The 19,082-nt window shown below is 42.5% G+C and overlaps 1 protein-coding gene across 1 annotated transcript in view; it reads right to left on the minus strand.

Moving 5' to 3' along the window:
- Positions 1–18,721, minus strand: part of LOC128846001 (vomeronasal type-2 receptor 26-like) — a 29,508-nt gene extending 10,787 nt beyond the window's left edge. Inside the window, 1 exon segment of the mRNA XM_054045095.1 lies at positions 18,617–18,721. Coding sequence (XP_053901070.1) covers positions 18,617–18,721 — 105 coding nt within the window.
- Between the last annotated feature and the right edge of the window lie 361 nt (positions 18,722–19,082).

The following is a 19,082-nucleotide window of genomic DNA, read 5'->3' on the forward strand; positions in this document are numbered from 1 at the left end:
CTTGTCCTGTTAATACATCCCAGAATCATGTTTGCTTTTTTTGCAACAGCATCACACTGTTGACTCATATTTAGCTTGTGGTCCACTATAACCCCTAGATCCTTTTCTGCCGTACTCCTTCCTAGACAGTCTCTTCCCATTCTGTATGTGTGAAACTGATTTTTTCTTCCTTAATGGAGCACTTTGCTTTTGTCTTTGTTAAACTTCATCCTGTTTAACTCAGACCATTTCTCCAATTAGTCCAGATCATTTTGAATTATGACCCTGTCCTCCAAAGCCATTGCAATCCCTCCCAGTTTGATATCATCCGCAAACTTAATAAGCGTACTTTCTATGCCAATATCCAAGTCGTTAGTGAAGATATTGAACAGAGCTGGTCCCAAAACAGACCCCTGCGGAACCCCACTCATTGTGCCTTTCCAGCAGTATTGGGAACCATTAATAACAACTCTCTGAGTATGGTTATCCAGCCAGTTATGCACCCACCTTATAGTAGCCCCATCTAAATTGTATTTGCCTAGTTTATCGATAAGAATATCATGCGAGACCGTATCTAATGCCTTACTAAAGTCTAGGTATACCACATCCACAGCTTCTCCCTTATCCACAAGACTCGTTATCCTATCAAAGAAAGCTATCAGATTGGTTTGACATGATTTGTTCTTTACAAATCCATGCTGGCTGCTCCCTATCACCTTACCACCTTCCAAGTGTTTGCAGATGATTTCCTTAATTACTTGCTCCATTATCTTCCCTGGCACAGAAGTTAAACTAACTGGTCTGTAGTTTCCTGGGTTGTTTTTATTTCCTTTTTTATAGATGGGCACTATATTTGCCCTTTTCCAGTCTTCTGGAATCTCTCCTGTCTCCCATGTTTTTCCAAAGATAATAGCTAGAGGCTCAGATACCTCCTCTATTAGCTCCTTGAGTATTCTAGGATGCATTTCATCAGGCCCTGGTGTCTTGCAGGCATCTAACTTTTCTAAGTGATTTTTAACTTGTTCTTTTTTTATTTTATCTGCTAAACCTACCCCCTTCCCATTAGCATTCACTATGTTAGGCATTCCTTCAGACTTCTTGGTGAAGACTGAAACAAAGAAGTCATTAAGCATCTCTGCCATTTTCAAGTTTCCTGTTACTGTTTCTCCCTCTTCACTAAGCAGTGGGCCTACCCTGTCTTTGGTCTTCCTCTTTCTTCTAATTTATTGATAAAAAGTCTTCTTGTTTCCCTTTATTCCTGTAGCTAGTTTGGGCTCATTTTGTACCTTTGCCTTTCTAATCTTGCCCCTGCATTCCTGTGTTGTTTACCTATATTCAACCTTTGTAATCTGTCCTAGTTTCCATTTTTTATATGACTCCTTTTTATTTTTTAGATCATGCAAGATCTCGTGGTTAAGCCAAGGTGGTCTTTTGCCACATTTTCTATCTTTCCTAACCAGTGGAAGAGCTTGCTTTTGGGCCCTTAATAGTGTCCCTTTGAAAAACTGCCAACTCTCCTCAGTTGTTTTTCCCCTCAATCTTGATTCCATGTGACCTTTCCTATCAGCTCTCTGATCTTACCAAAATCTGTCTTCCTGAAATCCATTATCTCTATTTTGCTGTTCTCCCTTCTACCCTTCCTTAGAATTTCAAACTCTGTGATTTCAGGATCACTTTCACCCAAGCTGCCTTCTACTTTCAAATTTTTCTATTTTCAAAGGTTATAGGTTGTGCCTTAAGCATTTGGCATCAAGTAGTGTTTGGAACATGATTCCTAACTAATTAAGCTATTGTTCATGATCAGCCCAGGCTGTAATTGTATGGCTGAAGGCTGAGCCCAAGGGAGGTTAGTGGAAGAGGGGAATGTGAAAGAGAAAAGGTGAAACGATTTTATTTTATTGTATTTTATTGTATTTGTTCTTTGTCTCTCTCTATTTGTTTGTCCTGCCTTTTAGATTGTAAACTTTTCGGAGTAGGGGTGGTCTTCTATGCTATGATTGTGCAGTGCCTAGCTGGGACCTTAATGTTCTACCAGAAGACACAATAAATAATAACCATAATTTCTAATTTCAAACGTTACTTCCTTGTTTCTGAGAATTTGGGGTAGGATTTTCTAAAGGCCTCAAGCTTGACTCACTGGAAAACAAGAATTCCATTTTGTGGGTGAAAAAAAGGTTTCAAACTTTAAGAACATGAGACCTTTCAAAAATGTTGGAAATAAAAAACAGGAGAGCAAGAGTCCTCCCCACAACATCCAGATGTTTTCAGCAGTCACCTGGTCATGGAAGAATCACGTTTAAGTCCCAGCTCTGCTTGATTTGTAGGATGGACTCAGAATTATCCAAGTGCCCAAACTAACTATCTATCGAGTCAGTCTTTTCCATTTGTTCTCACTTTTATCAGTAATTGGATTCTGGACCCGATAAAAATTTTGTGATTTATGATCCTAAGCAGGGCCGGCTCTAGGATTTTTGCCGCCCCAAGCAAAAACAATTTTGGCCGCCACCCCCTCGTTTTTTTCTTACCCCACCCCCGGCCCTGCCTCAACTCCGTCCCTTCCCCCGCCAGAGCCAGCCGCTTTAGGTCTGTCCAGGGCTGCTCCTGGATACGGTGCGCTGAGGCTCCGGGAGAGGGGCGGAGGTGGGGTCAGGTCAGGCCTGTGGAGGGAGCCTCAGCCATTCTCGTGGGGGCCCCTGCAGAGCCCGGGGCCTGGGGCAAATTGCCCCACTACCCCCCCACCCCCGGGTGGCCCTGCTGTATTCATCCATGCAATGCTCCCCTTAAGGGAATGGGATAATTACTGCCAACCCCACACCTTCAAATATCACGAGTCATGCCTCAAAAAATCCTGAAATTTGCTGAAAAATCATTAGATTAAATAAAAATTGGGAAGCCATTTTGTCCTCTGGTTTCTGAGGCTTTTTTTTACACTTGGTTCAGGTTTTAAACCTTTTCTCTGCATCTATCAGGGCTATACACTCTGGGCCAAATTTTTAAAGGTGTTTAGGTGTCTCATGGGATTTTGAAAAGCATCTATGCTCCCATCTCCATCGATGGGATCTGGTTGCCTGGGTGCTTTTGAAAATCCCAGTAGGCATCTAAACACCTTTAAAAATCTAGCCTTTAATTCATGAAAGAAAGAAAGAAAGAAAGAAAGAAAGAAAGAAAGAAAGAAAGAAAGAAAGAAAGAAAGAAAGAAAGAAAGAAACCTGTGCATATCACTTAATCACATGATTTCTGCAGCTGGGACTATTAAGGAAAATTCTCAGTATTGTAGGGCTCACGATAACACCTCAAAAGTTGGCAACGTTTGCCAGAAGCTGGGAATGGGTGACAGAGGGTGGATCACTTGATGAATACTTGTTCTGTCCATTCCCTTTGAGGAACCTGGCATTGGCCACTGTTGGCAGACAGGATACTGGTCTAGATTAACCATTTGTCTGACCCAATCTGGCCGTTCTTATGTTCTAACATTGTGGCAGTGCACTGGGCACAAATATGACTCAGACTTGAGGCTGGAAATAGCTGTCCTTGCTAAGAAACAGCTGGAGTGTAAAGTTCTGTATCATTCCTGTCACCTAGCAGGCACGTTCTGCACCATTTAAATCTCATTGCAGGCTGGTGCCTAAGAACTACCAGCATGTCTTGGCCTTGGTGTTTGCCATTAATAAAATCAACCAGGATCCTGAGCTGTTATCCAACATCACGCTGGGGTTCCACATCTACGAGAGCTTTTTCAGTCCCAGGAAGACCTATGAGAGCTCTTTTACCCTGCTCTCCACCAGGTACCTAATGATCCCGAATTACAGCTGCAACACCCAGGACAAGTTGTCAGCTGTCATCGGGGGACTCGGGTCTGAAACATCCATCCAGATGGCATCCATCTTAGGCATCTACAATATCCCACAGGTAAGAAGTGGGGGAGGTATAGAAGGGTTTTACAGCTCAGTGAGACAGGGGCAAAGTCCCCACTGGTGTAACTTTATTAACCTCAGAGGAATGGCATCAGGGACAGAGATGGGGAACAGGAAGACACATCTGTCATGGATTTACAGGGACTTCAGTGCCCCAGATTCTACACAAGCCCTAGGCATAGTTTTGCGCAAAGGTAAGCCCTACAGTTCCACAACTCCAAGGCTGGACCTCCGGGCTCCAGGACCCTTTTTCTCTCTGTGGCTTTCCAGTGAATCCAAATGAGTTCGGACTCCTGTTAGAGACATCTACCCCTTCAGGAAGCAATGAAAACAGTACTATGTGCAGTGACCCAGGACAGCCTTTTCATAAAAAGCCAGCATTTATTAATCCATTGGAACACAGCCTTTGAGAGTCCTTAAATCAGCATGGAAAAACCAAGCTTGCCTGAATTTATATTGGCAGAAGCAATTGCCCCAATTTTCCATACTTTACTGGAGTCCATTTTAATATCTGGCTCTCTCTGATCCTGTGGCACCCTGCCCTGGGCAGCAGCAAAACTTAACAACCAATGTCTTCACATCCGGTTCATTTGTCTCCAGAACCAGCCATGATATGTCCCTATACTCAGAATGCCTTGGCTTTCAGTGATTTAAAATTAATGTTTGGTCATTCGGTCTTCTGCTGTCTCTCAAGGGTACTCCATTCATCTGTGCTGATTACAACCAGAAGGACATATATCACATCCCCAAGTGCCTCAGTCAGGGGAAAAATTAACCCTGAGTGGGCAGCAATATAGTGTGGGTGGGTAAACTGACTCATGCATATTGTTCATGAAAGTATTAAAAATAAATCTCACATTCTCCATAATGTCCCGCTTGCTATTTAGCTTCTGTGAACTCCCTTTTCAAGGCAGCTGCAGGACTCACATCAGGTCCCATTACTACAGCTTTCCTTATGTGGCTGCATCTCTAGCCAAGGGTGAAACTGACCCTGATGTTGAAAAAACTCAGCTGGAAATTTTCTGTTAAAATGTTTTTTGTTTGCTTAGTTTGGTGGTTTTGTACAGAAAACCGGGGTTGAGTTAAAAGAAAACTTTCAAAGAAAGTGTATACTTTCCTTGAAAGTATTCAAGTTTTCATTAGGAACACAGAAACCTGGAAACAAAATATATGGGGTTTCTGGCTGAATTGTTTGTTTTTGGCTGAAATTTTCAGGATTTGGTTACTAAAAATGTTGAGTTTTAGATAGTCAAGAAAAAAAACTGTCATTTGCATAGAATTTTTCTACTGAGAGAAGAAAACATTTTCTAACAACTCTAGATTTTGCCCAAATCTACAAATCAACATATTTTCTCTTTTAAATCAGCTATGGCTCATTCCATGCCATGCTGAGTGATAAATTCCAGTTCCCTTCTGTCTACCTGATGGTTCCAAATGAGATACCTCAGTCGCTGGGACTGGTTCGGTTAATGCAACATTTCAAATGGACCTGGACTGGCCTCATCACCTTGGATGATGATAGTGGAGAAAAGTTTGTGCAGACTTTGAAGCCAATGCTTACTAGGAACAGCATCTGTGTTGCCTTCACCAAACAGGCCCCTCATGTGCCTTCCTCTTCGATGGACTACACATTTACGGAGCAACATTTTAAGCCATATTCCACTATCACCCAGACAAAGGCTGAGGTGATTGTTATCTACGGTGAAACAGAATCCCTATTAGGTTTAAAATTGTTTTTATATGCAAGCTATCAAACAGCACTGACACCTATAGGGAAGGTTTGGATCACGACAGCTCAGTGGGATTTCACATCGAATATTACTTTGAATAGGTGGACTTTAAAGCCCTTCCACGGTGCCTTGTCCTTCTCAGTACATACAGAGGATGTGCCAGGATTCCGAGATTTCCTCCGGACCCTCAACCCTTACCAACTCCAAGGAGATATTTTTATTTAGTGTTTTTGGCACACTGTATTTAATTGTTCTGTTCTATATAGTAGCTTGACAATAAAGGGTGGGAGAAATTGCTCAGGGAAGGAGGAACTGGAAAGCCTGCCAGGTTCTGATTTTGAAATGAAAATGTCAGGCCAGAGCTACAGTACCTACAATGGTGTCTACGCTATGGAACATGCTCTACATGCCCTATACTCATCCAAATCCAAAAAGGAAGCCACAGGGAAAGGACATCTGCTGGAGCTTCAGAACATCCAGCCATGGGAGGTAATGTCTCTACTTACGGAAGCACCAATAAGAGCTTCAGAATTAACGTTGCACCAAGATTTTCTATTTAATGTGTGTCAAAATGTTCAGTAGGACTTTCTCACATGTATAATAATAATGATAATTAATAATTTTATCACAAACACTGGGGAGAAACTATTATAAGTGGGAGTTGAATGCACCTGAATAACTTATATTTTAAGCAAATATTTATGATGATTTATTTGCAGAAGTGCTCACTGTGTGCCAGAAGCTTCCCAAACTTTTAAGAAATCATTCTGAATGTTCTCTGTGCATTGCTTCTCAATTCAGTTCTTAGGGCTAGATTTTTATAGGTATTTAGGTGTCTACAGGATTTTTCAAAAGTAAGTAGGTGCCTTTTACCAGCACTGATGTGCCACTCCATGTGAGGCACTTAAATGATTTTGCAAATTCCACTAGGCACCTAAATACTTTTTAAAATCTGGCCCTAAGTACATAATAATAGGGTAATCAAAATTTTTCATTTGCAATTATTTTCAGCCTAAAATTGTTGTTTTTGACTGAATAACATTTTTTTGTGCAAAGTGCCAGTTTTTGTCAAAAATTTCCCTTATTTTGTTGGAAAATCAAAAATTCCATAATTGAAAAATGTCAACCAAAACACCAGGAAAAAATCAAATCAGTTTTTGGCAGTTTTGAATGGAATATGTTCAGTTTTAAGTGATTGCACTGGTCTACAGTTTTTGAGAAGTCGTCTGCTTCAGAGATAAAATGTGCTATTTATTATGTATTTTGATGTGCTGAATTCAAATATGACAATTAAAACAACTGATTAGCTACTAAGTATCAGAGGGGTAGCCGTGTTAGTCTGAATCTGTAAAAAGCAACAGAGGGTCCTGTGGCACCTTTAAGACTAACAGAAATATTGGGAGCATAAGCTTTCGTGGGTAAGAACCTCACTTCTTCAGATGCAAGATGCAAGTCTTGCATCTGAAGAAGCGAGGTTCTTACCCACGAAAGCTTATGCTCCCAATACTTCTGTTAGTCTTAAAGGTGCCACAGGACCCTCTGTTCCTGATTAGCTACTGTTTCTAAGATATTTAAGTTTTTACATTTTATGTCTATGTATATTATGTAGATAGTAGAGTTTTAATCATAAATTGTAAACCTAGGTCTTTTCATGTGTTTATGGTTGCTTTACATGATAATATTTCACCTGTCCTGTTTATGTAACACTTTAAAAATCAGCAAAAGGGTTATATAAATAAAATGTTTTATGAAACAAAAGGCAAAAAACTATTAGGTACATAGTTTAGTCCTATTCAGTGTCCATTCAGCGCTTCTTGGCTTGTCTCTTGTATTCATTAAATGGAGCATCTCTTGTCACTGTCCAGCAATAGTCTGCAAGCATTGATGGGCTCCATTTGCCCTGATAGCATTTCTCCATTGTTGCAATGTCCTGGTCAAATCATTCGCCATGCTCGTCGCTCACTGCTCCGCAGTTCGGTGGAAAAAAATCTAGATGAGAGTGCAAAAAATGTATCTTTAGTGACATGTTGCAACCAAGGCTTTTGTATGCCTTGAGGAGGTTTTCCACAAACAACCTGGAGTTGTCTGCCTTGTTGTTTCAGAGAAAATTTATTGCCACTAACTGGAAGGCTTTCCATACCCTCTTTCACTTGCCACGCAGTGCATGGTCAAATGCATCACCTCGAAGAAGTTCACGAATCTGAGGACCAAAAAAGACACCTTCCTTTATCTTAGCTTCACTTAACCTTGGAAATTTTCCATGGAGGTACTTGAAAGCTGCTTGTGTTTTGTCAATGGCCTTGACAAAGTTCTTCATCAGACCCAGCTTGATGTGTAAGGGTGGTAACAAAATCTTCCTTGATTCAACAAGTGGTGGATGTGGAACACTTTTCTTCCCAGGCTCCAATGACTATTGGAGTGGCCAATCTTTCTTGATGTAGTGGGAATCTCTTGCACGACTATCCCATTCGCAGAGAAAACAGCAGTACTTTGTGTATCCAGTCTGCATACCAAGCAAGAGAGCAACAACCTTCAAATCGCCACAAAGCTGTCACTGATATTAGGCATAGTTTATGCACTTAAAAAGTTGTTTCATGTTGTCGCTTTTGCGAACAGGGGCTGCTAACAGGGAGTTTTGCAAGGGAGTTTGGAAGGGGAGTGGGAAGGGACGAGGGTCCCTTGCCAGTTCTATTTGTTTTCCCTTTATTCCCCTTAAAACCTAAAACTTCTTGCTTAAACAACCCTTTCAGCAGGCAGGGGGCTGCAGCCGGGAGATTGACAGAGGGAGGCTTACGACGGTTAGGAAGACCCGCAACACCTGTGCCAGCACTGCTTCTGTCTCCTTCACCTGTTCCTGTAGCCAGACAGAGCGCCTGAGCATGGATGCTTCTACCTAGATCCTGGTGTGGTTTTGCAGAGACTGTAACTTGCAATTTCCACTTACTGATATCCAGGCTGGGGGGACCATCCAATGTGAAAGGTGCCTGCTGGTGGACTCTCTCAGGCAGCAGGTGGGAGAGCTGCAGGAGGAGGTGGCTAGGTTGAGGAGCATCCGAATCCATGAGCAATTCCTGGACAGTGTCCATGTGGAGACAGCTGAGGTAGCTGTCCCAGTACACAGGACTGCTGATATATGACTGGTGGAGGAAGAGATGGCTCAGGGTGGACACTGGCAGCTGGTTACTTCTGGCAGCAGGCAGTGCTCCACCCCTGCTCTGAACCCTCCCGCCGTGGTAATAGGTAACCGTTATGCTCTTCTTGATACAGGAAAGAAGGCATCACCCCCTACAGTAAAGGAGGAGAAGCCTCGTACCCCTAAGGCTGGGAGGTCTGCTCCCACCACTGCGAATAGGAAACGTAGGGTAGTGGCGGTCGGAGACTCTCTGCTGAGGTGGACGGAGGCGCCCGTCTGTCGCTCTGACATTTCATCTCAGGAGGTATGCTGCCTGCTGGGAGCCCGTATCCGAGATGTTACAGAGGCATTGTCGAGGATTATCCAGCCCTCTGACTACTACCCCATGCTACTCATCCATGTGGGCACAAATGATACTGCGCGGTGTGACACTGAGCCAATCAAGAGTGACTACAGGGCTCTGGGAGTACAGGTGAAGGAGTTTGGAGTACAGATAGTATTCTCTTCAATTCTTCCTGTCGAAGGTAGGGGCCCGGGCAGAGGCAGATGCATCCTGGAGGTGAATGCCTGGCTGCGAAGATGGTGTCGCCAGGAGGGCTTTGGCTTCCTAGACTGTGGGATGCTATTTGAGGAAGGACTGCTAGATAGAGATGGCGTTCACCTTTCAAGGAGGGGAAAGACCCTATTTGGACACAGACTCGCTAACCTAGTGAGGAGGGCTTTAAACTAGGTTCGACGGGGACAGCTGAGCAAAGCCCACAGGTAAGTGGGGAACATGGAGACCTGGGAGATGGGTTGGAAATGAGAGGGAGTGTGGGCTATATTGGCAGAGAGAAGGGAGGGTCAGGACAAAACTGGGAGGAAAGATCAAACCAGTATCTTAGATACCTATATAGAAATGCGAGAAGTATGGGCAATAAGCAGGAGGAACTGGAAGTGCTAATAAATAAATACAACTATGACATTGTTGGAATCACTGAAACTTGGTGGGATAATACAAATGATTAGAATGTTGGTGTGGATGGATACAGCTTGCTCAGGAAGGATAGACGGGGGGAAAAGGGAGGAGGTGTTGCCTTATATATTAAAAATGTACACACTTGGACTGAGGTAGAGATGGACATAGGAGATGGAAGTGTTGAAAGTCTCCGGGTTAGGCTAAAAGGGGTAAAAAACAAGGATGATGTCATGCTAGGAGTCTACTACAGGCCACCTAACCAGGTGGAAGAGGTGGATGAGGCTTTTTTTAAACAAATAACAAAATCGTCCAAAGCCCAAGATTTGGTGGTGATGGGGGACTTCAACTATCTGGATATATGTTGGGAAAATAACACAGCAGGGCACAGACTATCCAACATTGCAGACAACTTTTTATTTCAGAAGGTTGAAAAAGCTACTGGGGGGAAGCTGTTCTAGACTTGATATTAACAAATAGGGAGGAACTCGTTCAGAATTTGAAAATAGAAGACAGCTTGGGTGCAAGTGATCATAAAATCATAGAGTTTGCAATTCTAAGGAAGGGTAGAAGGGAGAACAGCAAAATAGAAACAAAGGATTTCAGGAAGACAGATTTTGGTAAGCTCAGAAAGCTGATAGGTAAGGTCCAAGGGAATCAAGACTGAGGGGAAAAACAACTGAGGAGAGTTGGCAGTGTTTCAAAGGGACACTATTAAGGGCCCAAAAGCAAGCTCTTCCACTGGTTAGGAAAGATAGAAAATGTGGCAAAAGACCACCTTGGCTTAACCGCGAGATCTTGCATGATCTAAAAAATAAAAAGGAGTCATATAAAAAATGGAAACTAGGACAGATTACAAAGGTTGAATATAGGTAAACAACACAGGAATGCAGTTAGTTACTAACAGAAAGGCAAAGGTACAAAATGAGCTCAAACTAGCTACAGGAATAAAGGGAAACAAGAAGACTTTTTATCAATAAATTAGAAGCAGGAGGAAGACCAAAGACAGGGTAGGCCCACTGCTTAGTGAAGAGGGAGAAACAGTAACAGGAAACTTGAAAATGGCAGAGATGCTTAATGACTTCTTTGTTTCGGTCTTCACCAAGAAGTCTGAAGGAATGCCTGACATAGTGAATGCTAATGGGAAGGGGGTAGGTTTAGCAGATAAAATAAAAAAAGAACAAGTTAAAAATCACTTAGAAAAGTTAGATGCCTGCAAGACACCAGGGCCTGATGAAATGCATCCTAGAATACTCAAGGAGCTAATAGAGGAGGTATCTGAGCCTCTAGCTATTATCTTTGGAAAAACATGGGAGACAGGAGAGATTCCAGAAGACTGGAAAAGGGCAAATATAGTGCCCATCTATAAAAAAGGAAATAAAAACAACCCAGGAAACTACAGACCAGTTAGTTTAACTTCTGTGCCAGGGAAGATAATGGAGCAAGTAATTAAGGAAATCATCTGCAAACACTTGGAAGGTGGTAAGGTGATAGGGAGCAGCCAGCATGGATTTGTAAAGAACAAATCATGTCAAACCAATCTGATAGCTTTCTTCGATAGGATAACGAGTCTTGTGGATAAGGGAAAAGCTGTGGATGTGGTATACCTAGACTTTAGTAAGGCATTTGATACGGTCTCGCATGATATTCTTATCGATAAACTAGGCAAATACAATTTAGATGGGGCTACTGTAATGTGGGTGCATAACTGGCTGGATAACCGTACTCAGAGAGTTGTTATTAATGGTTCCCAATACTGCTGGACAGGCACAATGAGTGGGGTTCCGCAGGGGTCTGTTTTGGGACCGGCTCTGTTCAATATCTTCATTAACGACTTAGATATTGGCATAGAAAGTACGCTTATTAAGTTTGCGGATGATATCAAACTGGGAGGGATTGCAATGGCTTTGGAGGACAGGGTCATAATTCAAAATGATCTGGACTAATTGGAGAAATGGTCTGAGTTAAACAGGATGAAGTTTAACAAAGACAAAAGCAAAGTGCTCCACTAAGGAAGAAAAAATCAGTTTCACACATACAGAATGGGAAGAGACTGTCTAGGAAGGAGTACGGCAGAAAAGGATCTAGGGGTTATAGTGGACCACAAGCTAAATATGAGTCAACAGTGTGATGCTGTTGCAAAAAAAGCAAACATGATTCTGGGATGTATTAACAGGTGTGTTGTGAGCAAGACACGAGAAGTCATTCTTCCGCTCTACTCTGCTCTGGTTAGGCCTCAGCTGGAGTATTGTGTCCAGTTCTGGGCACCGCATTGCAAGAAAGATGTGGAGAAATTGGAAAGGGTCCAGAGAAGAGCAACAAGAATGATTAAAGGTCTTGAGAACATGACCTATGAAGGAAGGCTGAAGGAATTGGGTTTGTTTAGTTTGGAAAAGAGAAGACTGAGAGGGGACATGATAGCAGTTTTCAGGTATCTAAAAGGGTGTCATAAGGAGGAGAGAGAAAACTTGTTCACCTTAGCCTCTAAGGTCTGGTCTATACTACCCGCCTGAATCGGCGGGTAGAAATCGACCTCTCAGGGATCGATTTATCGCGTCCCATCGGGACGCGACAATCGATCCCCGAATCGGCGCTCTAACTCCACCAGCGGAGGTGGTAGTAAGCGCCGCCGACAAAAAGCGGCAGAAGTCGATTTTGCCGCCGTCCTCACAACGGGGTAAGTCGGCTGCAATACGTCGAATTCAGCTACGCTATTCACATAGCTGAATTTGCGTATCTTAAATCGACTCCCCGCTGTTGTGTAGATGTACCCTAAGGATATAACAAGAAGCAATGGGCTTAAACTGCAGCAAGGGAGGTCTAGGTTGGACATTAGGAAATAGTTCCTAACTGTCAGGGTGGTTAAACACTGGAATAAATTGCCTAGGGAGGTTGTGGAATCTCCATCTCTGGAGATACTTAAGAATAGGTTAGATAAATGTTTATCAGTGATGGTCTAGACAGTATTTGGTCCTGCCAAGTAGGCAGGGGACTGGATTCAATGACCTCTCGAGGTCCCTTCCAGTCCTAGAATCTATGAATCTATGAATAACGCACCCTACTACTCTGTTATGTCTGTCACATTGTACAAAGAACATTGCTCCCTGAACTGAAACAACCATCAGTTTGTAGAAGAAAGACTCAATGATTGGTAGTTATTGCAGCCTAGTATATTCAAACAGGCAAGAGGCAGTCCATGCAATAGCAGCTAGATGGCTAATTATTTTATGCTTCTTTGAAAACCCAAGCTGCAATGTCCATCCTGTCCATTTTAATTTGAATGTATTCTTGCACAGATAACAATACTTACCACTTGTATATCTGTTTAATCCACAAAGCAATGTACAAAGAATGGCTATTAATCCACACAACATGCCGACACAGTAGAAGCTGATTTAAGGAACTTTATAGTGAAAGGTTGACTAGGTCAGTCCGATTGTTCCCATTTTGCAGGTGGGGAAACTGAAGTAGGGATGTGTTTAGAGGACAGAGACAGCTGAGGATAAAACACAAGAGTTGAAATTCCCATTTCTATGCCCCGTGAACAGACAGGAAATTGATCTATCTATCTATCTTTTTTTTTCAGATTTTCCTCAATAAACTAACTGTAGCAGTAAAATCCGCAGGCTAATTTATAAGAGCTACTTGAGAATTTTCCATCAACACATTTTCTCAATAGACATTGTCTTTTTGATTAAACGGATATTTTTTGCAAATAAACAAATAAAATAATATTGGGACTTTCATGAAAACAATAAGAACAAGAAGTTTGTGGTGACTAAAAGAACCAAAGGTTTTGACTGAAATTTCAAAACTTGTGGTTAGCTGAAAACTTTTTTTTGCTATTTTATTTTTAACAAAAAAATGAAGAAGAAAAAAAAGAACTTTTGACAAAAAACAAAAGTATTTTCATTTTTGTCAAAAAAATTGATGTAAAACAATAACTTCCCAATTGGCTGTACTTGTTATACAATTTACAAAAATACTATTTCTTTTTGTTCATCCTAAACTTTATGCTATATGAAAAAAGAATGATGAGATATACTCAATATACTCATTCTTTCACAACTAGTATGTTAACTCCTCTAGGAGGCAAAGTTTTTAAATTGAACTTTTCAGATAGCTTGCATTACCAAGAAAGGCAAACCTATCCATCAATACAATTGCATTAAACTATAATGACATGTTACACTGCATCTGGCTAATGAATCTAACTTATCCTGTCTTCTGATAGATTTTGTTAATACAAATTCCTTTCTTTCACCTTCTTTTTCTCCCCTGATGACACACAATAGCCTGACTGCTGAAAAATGGCACATCAACAAGTGGTGCATCTTCCTTCCTCCCCTCCTGCCCACCAAAATATATATCAAATAGAGGAATACTGTACACCTGGTTCACATGTACATCGAGATCATTTTATACCACTCTTGCAGTATAAAGGGCTTTAAAATATGTGTGATTAGTATAATTCTCTTCAATTTTAAGCCCCATTCTACTGCCAGAGTGGTGCAAAGTGTTGTTAGTAAAAATGAGACTCTGCTTCTTCAAAACCAAAAAACTCAGGCAAATTCTGTAGATTTTGACATTTGGTGTGATTCTCTTTCCAACAATATCCAATAGGCTTTACCCCTACGTACCCTGTTAATGAACTGCAGTTCAAACTGGCTGCAAGTAGAGGTTTATTTTGTACTCCATCCCCATCTCCCCAGCACTCTGGGGATATTTGATCTCAACAAAATTTCACAGACTTCCCTAGGATACGTAACACACTCTGCTGAGCCAGGCTGGTCTCCTGGTGAAAGCACAGAGTGGAGACAAGAAATCTAGGCCTTTCTTTGCCAAACTCTTGCTACACAGGAGGAGCTTTGGTCTGTTACTCTAAGCCCCCCCATAGCCTCATTTTCCCCAGCTGTAAACTAATGGCAAATGCCAAAATTTGACCCCTTCCACTTGCTGTGCAAAGACAAAGAGCTGGCCAGAGGAAGCCACAACAGTGAATTTTATTGGTGCCAGAAAACCAAAGAATTGTGTTTTCTATACTTGATATCATCACTGGCATCTAATCTTTTGCCCCAGAGATGACCTGTGGGGGGGTATGCAGAGTCATGTGCTCCCGCAGATCTGTTGCTTGGCTTGTACTGTGCGTGCTCACATGCAGCAAGCATGCTCAGTAAAATCTGCTGAAGCCACTGCCCTTTTTCTGCCCCCCACTATATGCAAGGACAGGCTTGTGATGGTCGGTGCCCCCCATAAGGCTTTATGGAAATATGCTTATGAATATATATATATGACATAACTGGAATATGTTCTATGCTACATATGCCATGTAACATATCTATGTAAAGATTATGATCTACCGAATCTATTAATCCTATTTGTATGCATGGATCATTTTTGTATTCGAAATTATGATTATTGGCCGTTTACTGGCTTGATTTCTAAATAACCTTAGTAGAGCATTTGGTCAGTTCCTGGAGAAAGGAATTCGCAAAGTTAAGTGCCCAATCAAGAAGCACTTAAGGAAAAATGCATCTTGGAATGCTCCAATCCACATAAGAAGTCTTCCTGGAGACATTCAAGATACCATGTGGGCAATGGCTCCTGTCTGTAAAAACTGGGAGTCATGCATGGACATGTGACTTGCCCAGGTGACTCCAGAACTCCATTTTGTAGCTGGACTTTGCATAGGAGAGAGGAGGGAGTCTCCACCCACAAGAGAAAGTCTATTTAAGCCTGTGGGAGACCCCTCATTTTGTCTTCAGTTGGCTAACGAGAAATCCTCTCCATCCCCAAAGAAAACTGAAAGGGGTGTGAGTGATTGCTGGACCCAGACTAGAAGGAAATTAGTCTGTAAAGGAAGCATTCTCGAACTGGTGAGGATTTTATTCAGTTTGATTATACATAGACTTGCATGTTTTATTTTATTTTACTTGATAAATCACTTTGTTCTGTCTGTTACTACCTGGAACCACTTAAATCCTACTTTCTGTATTTAATAAAATCACATTTTACTTAGGGTATGTATACACTCAGGGTATGTATACACTACGAAATTAAATCAATGTTATAGAAGTCCATTTTTAGAAATCAATTTTATACAGTTGATTATGTATGTCCCCACTAAGTGCATTAAGTCGTCGGAGTGCGTCCTCACTACCATGGCTAACAATGACTTACGGAACGGTGCACAGTGGGTAGCTATCTCACAGTTCCTGCAGTCTTCGCTTCCCATTGGAATTCTGGGTTAAGCTACGAATGCCTGATGGGGCAAAAACATTGTTGCGGGTGGTTTTGGGTACATGTCGTCAATCGCCCCTCCCTCCGTGAAAGCAACGGCTGTCAATCATTTTGCGCCTTTTTTCCTGGGTTACCCATGAAGACGCCATACCACGGCAAGCATGGAGCCCACTCAGCTCACTATCACGCACTTGAAAAGCTCACTGGTACTGGTTGCTGACTAGGTCAGACCTCAGTGCAACCAACATTCCCATTGTTATTGCTGCTTGCTATGTGTTCCATAATATCTGTGAGAGTAAGGGGGAGACATTTATGGTGGGGTGGGAGGTTTAGGCAAATCGCCTGGCATCCAATTTTGAGCAGCCAGATAGCAGGGCGATTAGAATAGTACAGCAAGGCGCACTGCACATCAGAGAGGCTTTGAAATCCAGTTTCATGACTGGCCAGGCTATGGTGTGACAGTTGTGTGTGTTTCTCCTTGATGCAAACCCACCCCCTTTATTGATTTTAATTCCTTGTAATCCAACCACCCTCCCCCTTCAAAATAAAGTAACTATGGTTTTGAAACCATGCATTCTTTCTTTATTAATTAAAAAATGAGATAATGAACAAGGTAGCCCATGTGAGGTAGGGGAGGAGGGAAGGACACGGCCACATTGCTTATTGTAGCCACACTAAAAATCAAACTGTTTGAATGACAGCCTTCTGTTGCTTGGGCCATCCTCTGGTGTAGAGTGGCTGGGTGCCCGGAGCTTCTCCTCTCCCACCCCCTGTGTTCTTGGGCGTCTGGGTGAGGAGGCTATGGAACATGGGGGGGGGAGGGGAGGCGGTTATACAGTGGATGCAGTGGGGGTCTGTGCTCTTGCTGGCTTTCCTCAGTATCACGTCCTGCCTCCGCTCTTCGCGCTCACTTAATTCTTTCCTGGCCTCTGCCACTGAATGCTTCCATGCATTAAGGTGTGCCCTATCAGTGCGGGAGGACTGCATGTGCTCGGAAAACATGTCATCGCGAGAGTGTTTTTTTCACCTTCTAATCTGCGATAACCTCAGGGATGGAGATGATAGGGGGAGCATAGAAACATTCTACGCTCTATGATTCTGGGGGGACTGCATGGTCACCACGCTGACCAAACAGGAAATTAAATTCAAAAGTTCCCAGAGCTTTTCCTGTGTACCTGGCTAGTGCAGCAGAGTTCAAAGTGCTGTCCAGAGTGGTCACATTGGCTCACTCTGGGATAGCTCCCGGAGGCCAGTACTGTTGATTTGCGTCCGCATTACCCCAAATTCGACCCCACAAGGTTGATTTTAACACTAATCCCCTCATTGGGGGAAGACAACAGAAGTCAATTTTAAGAGCCCTTTAAGTCAATGGAACGAGGTTGGTTGTGTGGACACATTCATTTTAAAATTGACCTAACATGTCTAAATTCGACCTAACTCCATAGTGTAGACCAGGCCCCAGAGTATGTATTAATACCTGGGGAAGCAAGCAGCTGTGCATATCTCTCTATCAGTGTTATAAGGGGTGAACAATTTATGAGTTTACTCTGTATACGCTTTATACAGGGTAAAACGGATGTATTTGTGGTTTGGACCCCAGTGGGAGTTGGGCATCTGAGTGTTAAAGGCAAGAACACTTCTGTAAGCTGCTTTCAGTTAAGTCTGCAGCTTTGGGACAAGTAATTCAGACCCTGGGTCTGTGTTGGAGCAGACGGGTGTGTCTGGCTCAGCAAGACAGGGTGCTGGGGTCCCAGGCTGGCAGGGAAAGCAAGGGCAAAAGTAGTCTTGGCACATCAGTTGGCAGTTCCTAAGGGGGTTTCTGTGAACCAACCTGTCACAGGGTTGTCTCTGTATTCCTCATTTCCAAATACACAGATATTGAACACTCCTGTAACAGAGGAAAGTAATTAGCACTATGAACACACAAACACAAGAACTGCCATACTGGGTCAAACCAATGGTCCCTCTAGCCCTGTCTCCTGTCTTCAGACAGTGTCCAATCCCAGAAGCCCCAGAGGGAATGAACAGAATAGGCAATCATCAAGTGATCCATCCCCTCTCATCCACTCCCAGCTTCTGGTAAACATAGGCCAGGGACACCCAGAGCATGGGGTTGCATCCTGACCATCTTGGCTAATAGTGATTGAGGGACCTATCCTCCATGAATGTATATAGTTCTTTTTTGAACCCTGATGACTGTGCATTATGTGAAGAAGTTCTTCCTTATGTTTGATTTTAACCTGCTAAACATTTCAGAACATGTATCTTTCTGGGGCCTGTTTCTGATCTTTGTTGTGGTGGGCATTCAGGGGTAGAAGCAGTTTCAGTGTTGTAATGGTCATTCTTCTGATGGACAGATTTTTTTTAAGTGAAGGTTTGTTTAGTGTTTCCTTTAGACAGATTCTGAATATGCCTGATCGCCTTTGTGAGTATGTTCCAAAGCCAGATTACCACTGACAGACAGTGCACCTTTGACCACTGCTCTAATGTCTTTTGTCCTCGACTTAGTTATCTGCAGTGTCCCAGAGGAGCCCAATTATTCACAAATTAATATTCAGTCTTTGATATAGCTGGGGTCTGATCCATTAATGCAATCCTGCTGATTTTAAAAATGTTCAGTGTTAGTGGAATGACCTCCAGGCCATTTGGAAATTATTTCTCTCACAGAGATTGTATTTCCCAAGGCTTTCTTCACTTCATTTTTTCTCAGAGCATTGATGAAAGGCTTTAGCACTGGTGTTACAGTAGCATTCAGGATGTTGGCTGTCATGGTCATTTCCAAGGAATTCTGTGCAGGAGGGGTAAATGGTGGAGCTGTACCATATAATTAAAATAGGAAGAGCAAGTAGAAAAGCTCTATTCCCAGCCTTCGGCTGAGGGGGTTCTCAGTATAGTGAAGATGATATAAATATATGAAAGGATAGTTATCACACATGAGCCCAAGATGGCAAAAGCTACCATCACAGTGATATTTTTGGTCCCAGATCCCTAAATGGCCCCCTGAAAAATTGAACTCACAATCCTGGGTTTAGTAGGCCAATGTGCAAACCACTGAGCTATCCCTCCTATGAACAAGGCTCTACACAAGAGGACTATCCAGGAATTTCTGTTGGAACAGAAATGGTTGATGG

The sequence above is a fragment of the Malaclemys terrapin genome, chromosome 12 (assembly GCF_027887155.1).
Source record: "Malaclemys terrapin pileata isolate rMalTer1 chromosome 12, rMalTer1.hap1, whole genome shotgun sequence".
Classification (NCBI taxonomy): Eukaryota; Metazoa; Chordata; order Testudines; family Emydidae; genus Malaclemys; species Malaclemys terrapin.